The 17372-nt window shown below is 45.2% G+C and overlaps 3 protein-coding genes across 3 annotated transcripts; 2 read left to right on the top strand and 1 right to left on the bottom strand.

The window, feature by feature from the left end:
* The first annotated feature begins 2482 nt into the window (after positions 1-2482).
* LOC101778111 lies at positions 2483-4577 on the top strand. The gene is made up of 2 exons (XM_022825239.1): positions 2483-2728; positions 2781-4577. Exons 1-2 carry the CDS (start codon positions 2483-2485, stop codon positions 4575-4577), a joined length of 2043 nt encoding a protein of 680 aa, XP_022680974.1.
* A 1706-nt stretch (positions 4578-6283) lies between these two features.
* On the top strand, positions 6284-8894 carry LOC101781854 (coatomer subunit zeta-1). The gene is made up of 6 exons (XM_004961782.4): positions 6284-6406; positions 6768-6927; positions 7534-7681; positions 7793-7870; positions 8456-8537; positions 8622-8894. Exons 1-6 carry the CDS (start codon positions 6404-6406, stop codon positions 8679-8681), a joined length of 531 nt encoding a protein of 176 aa, XP_004961839.1. The 5' UTR covers positions 6284-6403; the 3' UTR covers positions 8682-8894.
* Positions 8895-8973: 79 nt separating this feature from the next.
* Positions 8974-12385, bottom strand: LOC101782255 (protein ALP1-like). Its single transcript, XM_004961783.3, has 2 exons — positions 12122-12385; positions 8974-10164 (listed from the first exon to the last, which is right to left on the bottom strand). Exons 1-2 carry the CDS (start codon positions 12252-12254, stop codon positions 9125-9127), a joined length of 1173 nt encoding a protein of 390 aa, XP_004961840.1. The 5' UTR covers positions 12255-12385; the 3' UTR covers positions 8974-9124.
* Positions 12386-17372: the final 4987 nt, after the last annotated feature.

Consider the following 17372-nt stretch of genomic DNA (forward strand, 5'->3'; position numbering starts at 1 on the left):
TCGTAGCGCTTCCCCCTCTCCTGCATTTTCTCCCTCCTCTCTTGCGCAATCTCACCTCCCCTCTATCTCTCCGCCACATCGCCTCCCCCTCTTGGCGCGTTGTCCCCTCTTTCTCCCCTATCTCCCTGTCCTCTCTCCGTCGTCCTCTCCCTCCTGGCCGGTGAGTCCCATGATGCCCCTCCCCTTCCCCTCCGCTCACCTCTCATTAGGGCAGTGAGGATCGACGGTGGGGTAAGGGTCGGAGGCAGCGCTTGGGTGGGGTCAAGCGGTGGGCCACAGACGTGGCGAGCCACGTGGGTACGACAGGAGGAAACATTGCAGCACGTGGGGTTACGACGGGACATTGCGGCACGCGGGGCTACGACGAGCGAAGTGGGCGTGACATGTCTACAGTGGCGCAAGGCCGAGATGCAGTGACGGCTCGGTGGGTGGAGCGTCCGAATCCAGCGAGTAAGAAGCCTCTCGTCCTCCTTGGTGCACCACCCCCTCTCTCTCTCATCTTCCTATTGGGAAGAATACGGCGGAGTTTGAGGAATCATTAGGATTCTCTCTTTTTACTATGACGATGACATGTGCTAGTGTAGCGAGCATGGTTTCTGTTGTTTTAGAGCGTCAGCTTGTAAGGAGGTTTGGTGGGTTTCAGACTTTGTGTAGCAAGCATACTCTCTCTTTCTCTTTTCTTTTGTGATGGCTGCATATGTATCGGCTGGTTGAAAAAGGATCGATCTTATATTTAATAAAACTTCCTTCATTAGAAAACGCTGAGGCTCATGTGTTAAACCTGATATATAGGAAACTGAATATGAATCAAAATTTTAACATTATGTTTGTCATCCGAGCGCCAATGTAAGCTGCTCGTTGTTATAACCACCCAGCATTTTAAAGATGTCTTTCTTAGTTGGACTCGTGGGTATATCAACTTTCCATTTAACTCTCTGACAAAGTTGGCAAAAAGATTCCTCTCTATATTGAGTTGCTTATTCCGACAGACTATCTATTTTCCACTCTCCAAATCCCAATAGGTAGTTTCCTCTCTAGAAATGTACACTCTCCATCCACTTCAACGGTCTCTCTATTTCACACTACAACAGACTCTTCATCTTGCACTCTCCATTTTGCACATCTGGCAAGCCAAACTCGCTTGCAAGGTTTGAAGAGTGTGGGGGAGCATTTGGCAAGCCGGATGTGATGACCATTCGGATAGCAACTTTGTTGGACCGCGTTTTTCTCATAGACTTGCCAAATTTTAGTTTGAAGAGAGGGAGATGGCAATGCTGTTGGAGTTCCTCTTGTTTCTACTGTTATGCTTCTGCAAATGGCCCGGCAGTTTGATATACTTTAAAAGTAAGATGTACTCCCTCAATCATCATGAAATACAAGAAATTCTAGAGTTTTTAGGACAGATCAGGGACTGGTAAAAGATGCATGGGACCTTTGAGTGACGTGGGAAGTTGTGTAAGCTAGTTGTTTTAATGATGGTTGCAGAAAATAAAGGAATCATTTCAACTAATCCACCAATGCCAAATCTATCTTGCTAACTCCGAGGTGAATTAAATGAGTAATGATCTAAATATGTTCGGAATGTCTTGTATTTGTGGATAAATTTTAAATGCTTAGATAGTTTGTATTCTATGACGGAGGGAGTATCCGACCCTTTTCATGAGATGAGGGTAGCTTAGTTGGCTATGTGTTTTGTAGTTGGAACTTATGGATATCTTGGTTTGAACATTCAACTTCGAATGAATGCTCGCATTTTATGATTAATTATTTTTTATTGGTATGATACTTGTAAAACGATCTCATCAATTTAAAATGTACTAGTGTAAGTCTCTTGAAGATGCTCATTCGTGTAAGTTTCGAAAAAAAGAAAGTATTTTTTTAGAAGAACAGGTTGGACCCGCACTAATTGATTGTTACAACAATAAAATAATAGGCGAATTGATAACGGCTGATAAGATTTCTTGTGATAGAACCTGTACACCTAGATTCGAGGTCATGTACTCACATTTTTCTTGATTTATTTGACACTGTTCTTTTCGGTGGTAGGCAATGCGCCTGTTAATAGCGAGATGAGTTCGTCGAACTCAATCTGATGATTTAGTCTTTCGAATGTGCTTATAGGGATATAGTTGCGTGTGCATATGTATGTACTCATGCATTTGCACTATGTTAAAAAAATATAAAAATAATAAGTGGGGATAGACGTGTTGGCATGTCGACACTTTCCTTTTTATAGTAGCCAGCTAACTACATGTATATAGTGAGACGAATCTCGATCTGTTTAGTGCTGGCTGCCACAGTGCCACTGTACCCTGTACGTACATACTCTTTGTTCTACCCTTGGTTTGACTAGTTAGAGATCCATCTCTTGGATCGACCATAGAGAGCAACAATGATGGGAGACGCATGGGTGGTGGACATCGTTTGGCATGCGATGATACTACTCGGGAACGCGCTGGCCGACCTTTGGAGAAGCTGGACAATGGAGATCCTGCTAGGCGTCAGCTTCATCATGCAACTCGTGCTCACCTTCTCCGCCGGGTTCCGTTGGCGCGGGGCCTCCGACTCTTTGCGGTGCGTCATCTGGCTGTTCTACGTGGGCGCCGACTTCGTGGCGACGACCGCCCTCGGCCACCTCTCCGTCAGCGGCACCTCCGGCGAGCGGCGGCTCGTCGCGTTCTGGGCGCCCTTCTTCCTGCTGCACCTCGGCGGCCCCGACAGCATCACCGCCTACCAACTCGATCGAGGACAACCAGCTCTCGGGGCGTTACGTGCTCGAGCTCGTCCTGCGGGTGGCGGGAGCCCTGTATGTCGTCTACAAGTCCATCTCCGGGAGCTGGGCCTTGGTCCCGGCGGCCTGGCTTATGCTTCTCACCGGCGTGGCCAAGTACGTGGAGAAGACGTTGGCGCTACACCGTGCAAACTTGGCCAACGTCCGGGGTTCCCTCGAGAGCCAGCAGCGGCGGCGCCGGCGCGCAAAAGGCGGCCGCCGCCGTTCCCCCAAGCCTGCGGTTTCTCGTGGAGACGGCGACGGCGACCTCATAATGCGTGCTCACTACCTGTTCCATATCTGCAAACACGCCATTGTGGATTCTTCCGTGGAGACGGAGTCGGACACAACTGACGCTGCTCACACCAAAGAGATCCTCTTCCAGCTCGATTGGAAGAACCTGTGCAAGGTGATGGAGATGGAGCTCTCACTCATGTACGATTTCCTCTACACCAAGGCCCCGGTGATCCACACGTGGCACGGCTACTGCATCCGGGCCGTGTCACCGCTTGTCACTGCGGCCGCACTACTTCTGGTTGAGTTCAGCAACAAAGCCAGGCGCCACAAGCAGTCGGACGTCGTGATCACCCGCGCCCTGCTGGTCGCCACCTTTCTCTTGGAGACAGCGTCGCTGCTCAGGGCTCTAGGGTCTTCCTGGACCGGCTTTTTGTTGCACCATAGGCTGCCGCAGGGTTGGATTCGCCATGAAGCCTTCTGTGCTAGCCGGTGGTCTCAGTTCCATGGTTCGGTCGCATATCTTGGTAAGCTCGCCAAGGTGCAAGCTCACCGGAGTTGGTCGGGCAACATGGGGCAGCTCAACATGCTGCAGCTCATCACCCGTGAGCAACCGGCAAAGGAGCAAGAGTTTGGGGGTAATGTAGAGCCCTACGCAAGGACCCTTGTGATCCCACCGGAAGTCAAGGAGTTGGTGTTCAGGCGTTTGCGGGAGAAGGTGGTAGAACTCAGGGGCGAATTGAAAAAGGATGTGGGTGATACAAGGGGAGCAGCGCTGGAGTTCGTGAAGATAGCAAAACAATTCAGGACGAAGAGGGGTCATCAGGTCCTGATGAAACACAAGGATTTGTCCGACCTCCGTTGGAGCCTTGGCGATGAACTCCAACTGGGCATCCTCATCTGGCACATCGCCACCGACATATACCTCCTCAAGTCCGGTAAGTACAAGGCTCAAAAAGGCTCCAGGGCAGCACGGTATGCTAATGCGATTACGACGCTGTCCAACTACATGATGTATCTCCTCGCGGTGCGCCTCGACATGCTGCCAGGCCTGGTTACGCGCAAGCTGTTCGAACTGACCTGCGAGGATTTGGCTCGATTTTGGTCCAAGCATGGGGCTGTGGCCACCGACCTGCAGTCTTCATCTTTCAGCTTCTGCAATAATGTTAGGATATTGTTCAAGCTGCACAATGATCGGCGAATGTCCAGCGGCAGCCTGGAACGGAAGGAGGGGCTTGTCAACATCCTATACAAAGATTGGGACTCTGGCGCCACCTTCAACCCGTATCTCTTCAAAGGACTTCTACTAGCCGAGAAACTGATCCACCGGGAAACATCGGGTAAGGTGAAAGTGGACATGCTGCAATTCATCCTCGAGGTGTGGGTGGACATGCTCTTCTACGCGAGCTACCGTTGCAACAAGGAGTCCCATGCAAAGCAGCTGAGCCATGGCGGCGAGTTGACAACCATCGTGTGGCTCATGGCTGAACATATCGGCCTGTTTGTTGCCAGGAAAACCAGCAAGGCTGAATGGAAAGCCCGAAAAATGGCAAATAATATGCATCCTGTATGAATCGTATGTATTTCATTGCTACTGCTCGTGCATGCTACTCATGTATTAGATTGATTTAGTCTCTGGTCATTCCATCTACTATATTCTGTCTGCATTTGTGTAACAAATGGAGAATGTGTCCTCCAAATCCCTCACCCCATCCCACTTCTCCATCCATGAATAAAGGATCGATCAGCCTTTGTGTCGAGATCCAGCCCCAACTCTCCATCCATTTCCGCGATCGGCAACTGTTCACCAACCCTACATTGATTTGGTTATTCAGCTTAGGTAACACACTACAGAATTTCTAATTTTTCCCAACGGTATGTTCGCAACTGACCAACGGTTTTTACTATTTTGGGTAATTATTTACCAAAATCGTAGGCAATATGATGGGTTTATTGGCAATTAATTTGTTGATTATTTGGTAACATTTATTGGAAAAGATACAAATTACACTAGAGATAAAATAAATGTCAGTCACCCAAAAAGAAATACTAAAAGTCACTCAAACTGTTAGCTACTCATATAAAGAACTATCGAGAAAGATCACTTCTCTTATAGCGAAATTCGAATACCTACTCCAATGCTTGGCTTGCTCTTTATCAAAAAAAAATGCTTGGCTTGCTGAATCAGCATATTGATAACTTCATTGAATTTCTTGCCCCCAGCTCTTATGGTCTACTGGCAGGTTGAATGGATACTTAGCAGGTTCATGTGAGTCTAGTTTAGGAGCTTCTTCAGCGCTCCGGGATTGACGTCGGACTACTAGAATCAACTCAACATGAAATCAAGCATATGGTGCGATGATCTTCTCCATAGAGCTCCTCTCCATTCTTCAGAGTAATATCACGCAGGGCATACGATACTTTAATTATCAGTGGACGATTTCTTCCTCATCCAATGTCCCATTTCAATGGTCTCGAAAATAGAAGTTTTCATTGTAAACAGCCTATCTACGAGATTGTGGAGTGTCCAAACCCATAATGCCATATATATAGTACCTTCCAGCTCCAGATGATCAACACTATGTTACTGGTAGCTTACTGTTAATTAGCTATCACTGTGTGTACACTATACTACACAGTCAAGATGCAGCTGACTCCCATATCGATGAAGGGAGAACAGATGAGGACAATGAGCACGAACAAGCTATCAGCAAGTATCAACTTAACAAGAAGCCAGACCAATTAGAAATGAAGAGAATCACGCATGTGGGCATGTGGTCGCTGCATGTGCCAAACGAACAAGCCGTTTTCTTTTCTTCTTCGAGATAACGAGACACTGGAGAGCAGGTGGGGTGAGGGTATCTTTCAGTCCAGCTCACCAGCATAGACCAGCTTGATGTACACTATGCTTGGACAGTTGGATCCAAAGGGATTAGGCGGCCTTACCATGCACAGAAAATGGATTTAGTCGTTAAGTGGATAAAATACAACCTAAATCAAACTACTTCGTGCCTATTTGCAGATCCGGTGGTAAGGTAAGTGACAACGGGGCGGATCTGGTGAGTCTGCGCGGGCACGCACGTTGGGCCGGGGGCCGCGGGAAAGTGAGGCCGCCAACACAAAAAGGCCCACGCTCTTGGAGAAAATCATCGACACAAGGCCCAAAATTCATGTCGGCCCAGTATGAATGACACCACAAGAGACAGATTGGGCTGGACCCGCAGGCCCAACGTAGCCTACTAGTACTACAGCCGCGGCACGGCTCTTTCCGTTTCGTCCGCCTCAGTCGTCCGCACGGCGTCGCCCACACCGTTTAGCGCTGTGCTACCGCCGGCTACCCCGACCACCGTCGCCCTCTCCTCCCACCCACCCCACCGGCGAACCCGTCCGCCTCTCGCGATGGTAGGTGACCGCATCTCCCGCCCTCATCCTCCTCCGCTCTCTCTCTCTCTCTCTCTCTCTCTCTCTCTCTCTCTCTCGCTTTAGCGCTATCGCGCTCGCGGGACCTGCCGGTTTCTTGATCTGCCCCGATCCGTCGCTTCGGCACCGGGGCCTGGGCGGTGTCGTCTGACGATGCCTCCGCAGAGATCCAGACTTTGTGGCGTGCTACCTCGTTCTCCCCTCTCTCGTGTCACCGGATTGGATTAGTCTTCTTTCTCTTTGCTGCAAGCATGATGGGATCTGCGGCTTCGGATGGTGGTGGCCTCGATTTGTTGGTCGTCGACGGTAATAGCCTAATATGGTTGAACCTTTGTTGGTGCAGGAGACCTGCCCGTCGGTGAAGAACATCCTATTGCTGGACTCTGAGGGGAAGCGCGTTGCCGTGAAGTACTACAGCGATGACTGGCCCACGCTCTCGGCGAAGTTGGCCTTCGAGAAGTCGGTCTTCGCGAAAACCCAGAAAGCTAACGCTGGAACGGAAGGTAATTTGCATCTGATTCCCTTATACGGAAGGAGCTGTTTTATACTAATGATGACAGGGTTATTGTGTCACGGGTGCGTCTGATAATGACCTTATGAATCTGATATATGTAATTGTTCTACTCTATCCTATATATATATCATTGATTGATTGACAATTGCTATACGCAGTTAATGACTCCAATGGAATATGACTTTCTGCATTCTTGGGGATGTGTTATATATCCTGAAGAGTGGTAGAGCCAATTCTTCAATGTTAACACTATTCTTGTTTTCTTATTCTTTTGCTCAGGAACTTGTTAATTTGTGGTGGCCATGCCATTTTATTCCCGTAATATTATTGATTTGCTTCTTTCACACGGCTTATGTATCAAATTACAAATCATCTATATATTTTTCATGCCCTCTCTTGTTATCCTCTTTTAACCTCTGTTGAAACTTGAAATGCTGATTGTACTACATCCTACTCACACCACCAATCTGAAAAATGAGCTTGGTTGAAACATCTCGCTGGACTTAATTTCTCCTTAAACATGTCAATTCAGCTGTCTGAAATTGCTTGTCTGTTTATTCAAGTATGTCATATTTTATTTGTTTCTCTTTAACAGCTGAGATTGTAATGTTTGACGGTCAAATTGTGGTGTACAAGTTCATCCAAGACCTGCACTTTTTTGTTACTGGAGGAGAAGAGGAGAATGAGCTTATTTTAGCATCAGTTCTTCAGGGATTCTCTGATGCTGTTGATCGACTTCTCAAGTTATTTTCTCTCTATTAAAGTTTATCTTTTCAACCACTGTTTGTTCTGTTACATGCTCTTATGTTAATGCTGATTACATATGAATGTGGTCCCAATCTTGGTGGTTTCAGAAACATGGTTGACAAAAGAACAGCACTCGAGAATCTGGACCTGATCCTATTATGCCTCGATGAAATTGTTGATGGAGGGTAAAGCCTTATCTTACTACATGATATTAAGGGTTCTTTTCTCGTTCCCTGTATTGTGTACATTTATTATCATTCCATTGCTTTGAAATCACCCTGTCATCTCCCCTGTATTTGACTTTTTGGAGTGGGGCGATGGCAACAGAGCTCTACTCAGCCTCTACTTTATAAATGGTTGCATTCACTGGATATAAGGTTTAGTAATCTGGTGTTATGTATCCCCAACCATGCCTCTAGTGGGATGGCACAATTTGATACGTGAAACAATGGCTTTTTTGTCTGCTAAAGCCGTTAACAAAACACACATCCTTTTCCCATTGTTTGTTGTGAAATGGAACAAAATTAGTATCTACATGGGGAATTGTATATATCAGATTTTAAGGAGTTTGAGGTCTTGAACCATTTGCTGCAGCTACCACAACCTTGTGCTCTACCTCAATGTGACCTATGCAACCGCAATTATATCTGAAATATGAAAGTGAAATGATAATTCTTTGTCAAGGTTTAGATATATGGATAACAGCTCTGTAAGCAGCTTGTAATTATTTGCTCCATTATTATACTTGACTGTCTTGAATGGTTGCACAGGATTGTACTTGAAACAGAAGGAAGAGAGATAGCTGAAAAGGTGACGGGTCATGGATTGGAGAGTGCTTCATCAGCTGAGCAGGTAGGCTGCAGCTGCATCTACTATAATTTTGAACTGAAGTAAACTGGTTGCTTTTGACTTACTGGCTATCACTTTTTCGTGCAGACTTTAGTCAATGCCCTAACGCAAGCAAGAGAGCACTTGGCTAAGTCTCTTCTCATGTGATGCTGTGCTTTCCATTTTGGGGTGAAGATGGAGTATCATCCTATAGCTATGTTTTAATGATATAATACATTTTTTTAGCATTTGAGAATGGAATTTACTGAAATCTATTGATGTGTAAAATGTCAAGTTACTTCCAACATTCTCTAGCTGTTCAGTTTTGGAAGCCTTCGAAGTTGTGTAACATGATTCTTCCAATTATGGTTGGTTCAGTTCCTGGTCATTTTGTTTAACATTTTGCTGTTTGACAACGGGAAAATAGCATGCTTATGGAGATAACTTGGCACGTCCTACCTTAACGAATTAGGACCAGTCTTCAACTCTCTACTGTCTCGCCGCAACCAACATTATCAGAATCTGCCAAAATTCAACTTACAATTTTGTATCCATTGTTCTATATAAATGGGGGTGCAAAAGGCACATGAAAATTAGGAAGCTCACGGTGACTACTCGCCGGCGGTGACATGCTGTGAAAGGTCATCTCTCTGCTTGACTGCATTGTCATCTGCGACGTTGCTGAACTGCTGCTTGTAGCCATGGTCATGATTGCCTGAAACCAGCATCTCTTTGCTTGGAGTGCCTTCCATGTCGATGATGATGTTGGTGATCAAGCAGCAGACGAAGATGATCCTTGGAAGCCGGTGCTTGTCAGGCCTCCACAGCTCTCCCTGGATAACCCGCCACCTTCCCTTGAGCGTCGCCAATGCAGTCTGCACCACCTTCGTGGCCGCCATGTGCCGCTTGTTGAATTCCACCTTGGCTGCAGGAAGACCCTGTCCTTGGTATGGGGTCATCAGCCAGGAAAGTAGAGGGTAGCTTGAGTCTCCAACGATGTATTCCCTGACCGCTGAACCTCCAGGGAGCTCCATTTGCCCATCTAGCCTGACACCTTTCTCGCACAGCCTGTACAAGCCTGAAGTGCGCAGGATGCACGAGTCATCCATGCTCCCAGGCCAGCCACTGACAATGTCTCTAAACCTCATGTCAGTGTCGACAACGGCCTGCAGCACCATGCTGTTTTTATTCTCAATGTCCAGCCAGACCTTGCTGTTGGGCTGAGCTGAGGAACACATGAGGATGTGTGTGGTGTCAATGGCACCGCAGCAGTTTGGGAGGCCATAAATCTTCTCAAATCTCGCCTTGATGGTTGCCATCTCATCAGGGCTAGGCCACTTCAGGTGACAGATGGCACGCTCCTCCATGGATTCGATGAACCGCCATGTGATGTTTGAGATAGCCGAGTGATTCATGCCAAACCATACTCCTATGTTCTGCAGTGACTCCCCTGTTGTCAGCCTCATCAGAGCCACCGCGACCTGGTCCTCCACATCTAGGATCGTCTTGTCACTAAACCTGAAGTTTCTGAAACCATATGTCTTCGTTGTCAGATCCTTCTTAACAAGCGAGCAGATATAGTCGAAGGTCTTTCTTGACATCTTGAGGACAGACTCTATGGTCTGGTATTCTCTTGGAAAAGAGGAATGTCCTGTGGCAACAAAAAAAAGAGAGGATGTAGTGTTGTGAGGATGTAGTGTTGTTACTTGGCAAATACAGCATACATATGTTATGCACCAGGAACATGAGGGCTCTATCTATGGAAGGTGAATAATTTAAAATTTTGAGAAAAGGATATCTATCAGAAAAATAATAGGCACAACATTCTTTACAACTAGACTGACACAAATGATAATGGCTATGTAACTATAAGCAATCTAAAATGTAACCCTTTACAAACAATATAGCATAGATGCGTGCAGCATTGTCCAACAAAACCAAATGCTCAAGGCAGATAAATTGCGCTCAAGACATACATATCCAGATAAGTGTGTGAATTTGAGGGTAAAATTTCTTTTCATATTTTTTCCCAAGAACATGCAGGAGATATGCACGCCTTGGAACAAAAAATCTTAGGGTACAGTTTTAGGTTTAATCCTCGACATATTCATTCAACAAGCTTTAAATTTTGAGTTTCAGGATCAGATTTTGTAGTTGATGAGGCCATTTTACTACCCTCACTAATGCCTGGCATGTGTTCGAAAAAAAGATTCGAACAATGAATGAGTAGATAGGTTTGCAGGGTGTAGTAAGGATTCTCAGCTCCCACTGATTAGTATCAGTTTACGAGTCAGAATAAGATCTAACATCTGTGGAATTGTGGTATGTATCCTCCTGCATATTCTAGGAAAAAAAAAGAATTGTGATCTCCAAAAATTTTCTTCAAAAATAAAGCACATCATTCTAGACAAACTTCTTGTGGTTGCCACAATTGACCTCTGAACTTGACTAAGTCACATCAAAACTAAGGATACATTCCAATGAATAGGGCAAGCGAATCTTGAAACTATCATATTGCACTCACAATACATTAAGTTCCAAAGTTCTTGTGAATGATGTCAAGTAACTGCACGTTCACAAACTACAACACTCGTGATAGTACTAAAGAACTCGAGCTCTCAAATGCTTGTATAAACAAAACTAATTGACTCAGAAATTGCCACTTCACAAAACATACCCAAACTTCAGCAAAAACAACAACGAACCACCAGTAACAATCATACCACTAATATTTACAACAGGCTTTCAGTTTCCTAAGATTTTTTAAGCCTGTAAACATGTGACCGGCTAATCGGGAGAACCTACTCGTAAGTCATAACAAAACATCTGCAATATTTTCTCGATAGCACAGAAATAGTGATACAGTTTCAAACCCCAAAATCACTGTTAGAATGTTCAGTCAACAGTCCATCGAGATCAAAGAATTACAGGATTCAGACATTCCTTACCCCTCTTAGCTTAAGGAACATAACACTCCACTTCGGAAAGGAAAACATAACGCCCCTCTTCGGAAAGGAAAATTTTCAAGGCTTTTTTGCGAAAATCATCGACCGCCAAATCGAGAATCAGCTTCCACCACAGCTGGTTCTGGATCAAATCAACACAAGTGCGCAAAAACAGCCGCCGCGTAAATTCAGCTTCTGCTCGAATTGTGATTGCGGCGGGTTTACAGATCTGGATTCCAGGACAAACATCACCAAACAGAAAGAAATTGAAACCAAACGCTAAATTCCCAAAATATGCTCTACTGAAAGGATGCCACAAAAGCCACGAGCAATCGCGTCAGCAGCCACGGTTCCAAGCTCTCAATCCACAACGCACCATTCCAATGCATCAAGGCCCTACGCACCGGCATCCTCAAAGCCCATCTCGCGCAATCAACCGATTAAGCTACACATCGACGCTCACAGACTGCAATTCCAACTCCCTCCAGATCCACCCACGAACTATCTCAATCTTTGGGGGCACACGCGCATTACTACATACTTTCCTACATGCGACGGTGATCAAGCTTATCGCAACAAAAGGAGCAAGTAGGCGCATATGGTTAAACTCTAAAGAGCACAGCGATGCAGGCGAGGAAGGAGGGGAGGGAGAGGAGAGGCGACCTGCAACCCTGCGATAGAAGACGCCCCACCAATCGCTGCCATCCGGCAACGGCGGCAGCGGCAACCTTGGAGCCGGCGCCGGCGCAGGCTTCTCCGGCCGCTTCCTCTTCTTGGCACCCCGCACAGGAGCCATGGACGCCGAGGAGATCAAGGCACAACGAGGACTCGAAGACTGGAGGTGCTGAGATGTTGTGCCCCCGAAAAATAAAGTGTTTTTCAGGACGGGTTTCTTCGGTGCTATGAAAGCGCTGCGCAGCAGGGCATGCAAGCAGCCCCTCTTGCAGTTGCAGCGTTGAGGGGTTGTGTGCTCCGGCACTGCGTCTGCGTGGAACATTAGACAAAAGTCATGCGATGCAGGGTTACACTGTCACGAGGTTCTCGGTAAGACGCAGTCGAAAAATGGGTACACGGAACATAAATCGATTCGGTGCGAGAGAATATTGCAGTGTCACACTGTCACGAGGTTCTCAGTACGATGCAGTCGAAAAATGGGTACGCGGAACATAAATCGATTCGGTGCGAGAGAATATACCTATTTAAGATGATGGTTCGAGACTTGGGATAGTAGATGCAGATGAAATCTTAGGATGGCTCAAGCAATGATCTAGACATATCTTTTAAAAATTCAAGTTCAATCTTTCACCGTCCGCAAATTAGGAATCAATTTCACATAAGTAAAAACAAGTTACGGAGGAAAACAAGAAAATAGGATGTCATTTATAGACTCACTCAATCCAACACGACTTCTTCTAATCCTTCCCTATGTCAGATAGTAACCGCCGCCACCACCTGAAATTCCTCACCATTAATCGTCAACACACACTTAGGATTATCAAGTTGTCGCCCTTCTCTTCTCTCCAGTGGTACTCAGCACCGATGAGGAGAATGACTTCGGGATGATCGAGTACCATACCTGATGTCGATCTAGAGGACGTCTAGTATTGACCCGTTCCTCGATCCGGAACGACGATCTCGTGGATATGGAACACCACGTCATGCCATGTTCCATGTGACTTAGATGTCATGCACAAAGAGATGGGCTCACATTTTGGATCAATGGTTTAGGATTGATTTGGTTTGGTGTGAAACGCTATCCCAAATTGCAGCGGGTTGCGCCAGCAGTATGAGCACGTGGTAGAAGTCAAGTGGGCTACAACACGTTGTACGAGTTACATGGCTATATCATGCGGTATGAGTTGCAGTGGACTGTGATACACGGTATGAGTTGTGGTGGGCTCCGATAGGCATTGTGAGTTGTGGTCATCTACCACTACTAGAGAACTGACCTTCCATCTTAGTGTTTTTGTACCGGTTGATTTTAGACTCGGAACTAAAGTGCTTTTAGTCCCAAGTCAAAAAATGAGACACTGAAGGACACCAATGGGAGGGGCTTTAGTCTCGGTTGTAAAGACCAACCGGGACTAAAGCCTCCCCCTTTAGTCCCGGTTGTAATGGCTAAAAAATCTAGCATCAACGCCCCCCTTTGTCCCGATTGGAAATTCCAACTGGGACAAAAGCCCCCCTATCCCGGTTGGTAATTTCAACCAGAACTAAACCTTTTGTCCCGGTTGAAAATTGCAACTGGGACAAGGAGGGTCTTTTGTCCTTGTTGGAATTTCCAACCGAGACAAAATCTCATCGCCTCCCTCTTTCTCTCCACTTATCTCCTCCCCTCCCTTTCTTATCTCCCACACAGGGCCTCTCCACCTTATCTCTTCTTCTTCCTCCTCCTCTCCCTTTCTTCCAGGCTCCAGCGTGGGCGGGCGGCTGGTGCGGGTGGCTTTTTTTTTTAAAAAAAATTAGTCCTGGTTGGTAACGCCAACGGGACTAAAGGGGACCTTTAGTGCCGGGTGAATTGACCCGGGACTAAAGGACCCCCTTTATCTCGAGTAGTTAGTCCCGGTTAGATTTTCAGCATCTATGACCCTTACCAACCGGGACTAAAGGTCCGTTTTCCAGTAGTGTACGGCCTACCGTATCAATTATGATGAGCTTCGGCACACAGTATGAGTTGCGGCTGGCTATGGCATGTGGTATGAGTTGCGGTGAGCTACAACGTGTGGTAGATGGTTTCGCTTTTAGACCCATCATGCATGAGGTACGGTGTGAGGTTGCTGGACATGGTATGGCATTTTTGCTGTATGAGCATTCTAAATTGGATAGTCTGAATAGATTATACTAATAAAGCGAGCCCCGATCCCATGAGAAACAGATGTGAGAGAGGGAGACACTGAGAAAGATAGTGCGGGCAGGAGAGAAGGGAGACAGAGGTCGAACGAGTGGGTTTATCATTTTTTATATTTTATTTTATCGGTTAGGTTGGTCTCACCTTAGCGAAACCAACTGTTCAACATGGCCGTTACAGTCACTTGTCATCCACATCGTCAAAAACTAGATTTGAAACTATAGCTTGATAGCCAAAGTTAGTTTAATGGCAGAAGTATGTTGTTTTAGAGTTGGATCGATAAAACAAGGCTCCGGTAATGGGTAAAAATGAACCTTTTCTGGATATAATGCGAGAATTCTGAAAGGAAGTTCTGGTTTTCCCAAAATTTTAAGAACCGTGTGTGTTTCTCACATACTGTCATGCTTTTGTTTGATCCCTGCAACGAAAAGACACAATATGTGTATATTGCATAAATTTCAAAAAAGAGATGGGCCATCTATTTTCAGTCCACGTGTCAGTATTTTTCATCTAAAGAGCCCACTCAAAATCATGATCCTAGCCCACACACCAGCCAAACTATATCTAGTGCAACAACACGTGATGTGCCATTTTGTACTTTAATTCGTACCATATTGAATATCTTTAAGTTGATTTTTGGTATAATAGTTTGCAATATATCATTCGATTTTACGGAATTGCAATGAGACGTCCATGCAATGCATAAAGATTCGTGCAGGGATCGATGATCTAGGATGGATTTGATATTTTGGAGTGAAATGGTAACCCAAAATTGCGTTGGGTTGTGGCACATGGTATGACTTGCGGTGGGTTACAACACGCACGCGGTATAAGTTACGAAAGCTGCTGCACTCAGTATGAGTTGCGGTGGATGGCGGATGATGTCCCTTTTAGACCCATCATGCATGAGCCACGGTGCAAGGTTGCTAGGGGAAGCCTCAACATATTTTTTTTATATTTTTTTATTCCAGATCCTCTAATTCACTTCCACGAGGAGTTGAATCTAAACCTGCTAGATGCTACTTAGGTTCTCTAAGCACTAGGCTAGAGGTCATTTCGCCTCTAAGTTAATTATAAATTGGATAGTCTAAGTAGTTACACTAACACAAGGTAGACCTGAGGGAGAAAGACGAGAGGGAGGGAGACACTGAGCGGGAGAGTGGTATAGCGTGGGGATAGGAGAGAAGGAAGAGAGAGGTCGACAAGTGAGCCCATCATTTTTTCTCATATTTACATTTTTTTACACGTTGAGTTGGTGCCACTTCAACAAAACCAACAGTTCATAGTTGGTCCTCATGGCCACTTGTCATCCATATCGGTAAAAATTAGGTTTGAAATCAGCTTGATGGCCAAAGTTATTCGGTACCCATAGTTCAATGGGAAAAATATAGATGGGTAAAAATGGAATTTTGTTTTCCTAAATACAATGTGAGCATTCTGAAATGGAGTTTTGGTTTGCCTAAAGGTTTAAGAACCATGCGTGCTTCTCACGTGCTAACATGCTATTGTCGTTTGATCCCTGTAATGAAAATGCGCACAACTTGCCGACGACGATTAATAGATGTATCAGATGAGTAGGCTGTTTGATACCATACAGAAGTAATTATGGAACGGCACAAGCCATGAGGCTGTCGGTGCCTTCATTATATGGTCATTGGTCAAGATAAAAGTATTACAAGTCCATATAGGACATGTCGGTACAGGACTACCGGATCGAGTAGGACTCTTAAGTCCTGGATGATTACATCAAGAGAGACGTAGCAGAGCCCTAATACATGAAGTGTTTCTAATATACATGTGCATGTACCACTAGGCCACAAAAGATCTGTGTTGGTGGCTAAAAGGGGTGTATGCTGGCAGACCGAGCACCCGTCAGTAACCTTGAGCCATCACAAATACCGTTTGTGCTGGCGGGTGCTCGCCTGCCAGCACAGAGCGGTCTGTGCTGGCGGGCGACGTTAGCCACCCGCTAGTACAGATGATTTCTATGCTGGTGGGTGGTTACATCGCCCGCCACCACAGATGGTTTCTGTGCTGGCGGGTGCTTATGTCACACCGCCAGGAATATGTATTTTCCCATCCAATTTATTATTTTTCATGAGTTATTTATAATTTCTATTTCCCATCGGTTGTAGTCGTCAAATTGAAATATGTATTTCCAACCACGTAACAACAAACTTGAATAATAAATAATTCATATTATTCAAAACTGCATCGTACATAATATATAATTCACATTATTAAAAATCCAACATTTGGAATATAGCTATTCTTTGCCACGCTAATATTAAAACCATTATACGAAGATCTTTGCATTCGTCTGCCATCAACATGCCATGTTTATCAAAAAATACTCCATCCTCATGACAAATCTCGCATTGGATGAACATCGTCATCTCCCTACAAATGTTGTCGATTTGTTTGTCTTCGAGCTTGGCATCGTGAGTGTCGATCCTAGACATATGCAGGTATACAGTAAATGAAGATTAGGATGTATTACCATTAGGAAGTTAGCACATGACAGTGTATATGAGACTTACGTGTACAGGATTCGTCTGGTACCTCCCATTGTTTCTGAGGAACTCGCACACGTAATATCCGCATAGCGCAGTACCGGGAGGTTGCTTGTGGCACTACAATCAAATAGAAAAATGATGAGTTGTTATTAATGACAAGTATACATTATAGAAAAAACCAAGTTTTTATGTTCTTACGAATCTATGATATATTATTTTCAAAGTTTTTTTCCTTTTTGGATCATGGTCCCCACCTTTTAGTATATAAAGCTTATACGACACTTTGAGGATATAAAGACAAGAGTTAGTAATACAACTTAGGTGCATAGAATGTCAACATGCATTTAAGTACTACCAAGAAATGTCTTACTTTTGTATAATACCTATGAATTCCTTGTAACTATCTCTACTAAATTTGGCTGAGTCGAGGACCACTGCTTCTCCTACCTTGGGTAAAATAATGATACAAACCCAATGGTCTCTGCATTATATTAAAATAATTTATATTATAGACAGCATTAAATAGCACCAAGTATATATATAGTAATTA

This window comes from Setaria italica, chromosome III (genome assembly GCF_000263155.2).
Source record: "Setaria italica strain Yugu1 chromosome III, Setaria_italica_v2.0, whole genome shotgun sequence".
NCBI classification, from domain to species: Eukaryota; Viridiplantae; Streptophyta; class Magnoliopsida; order Poales; family Poaceae; genus Setaria; species Setaria italica.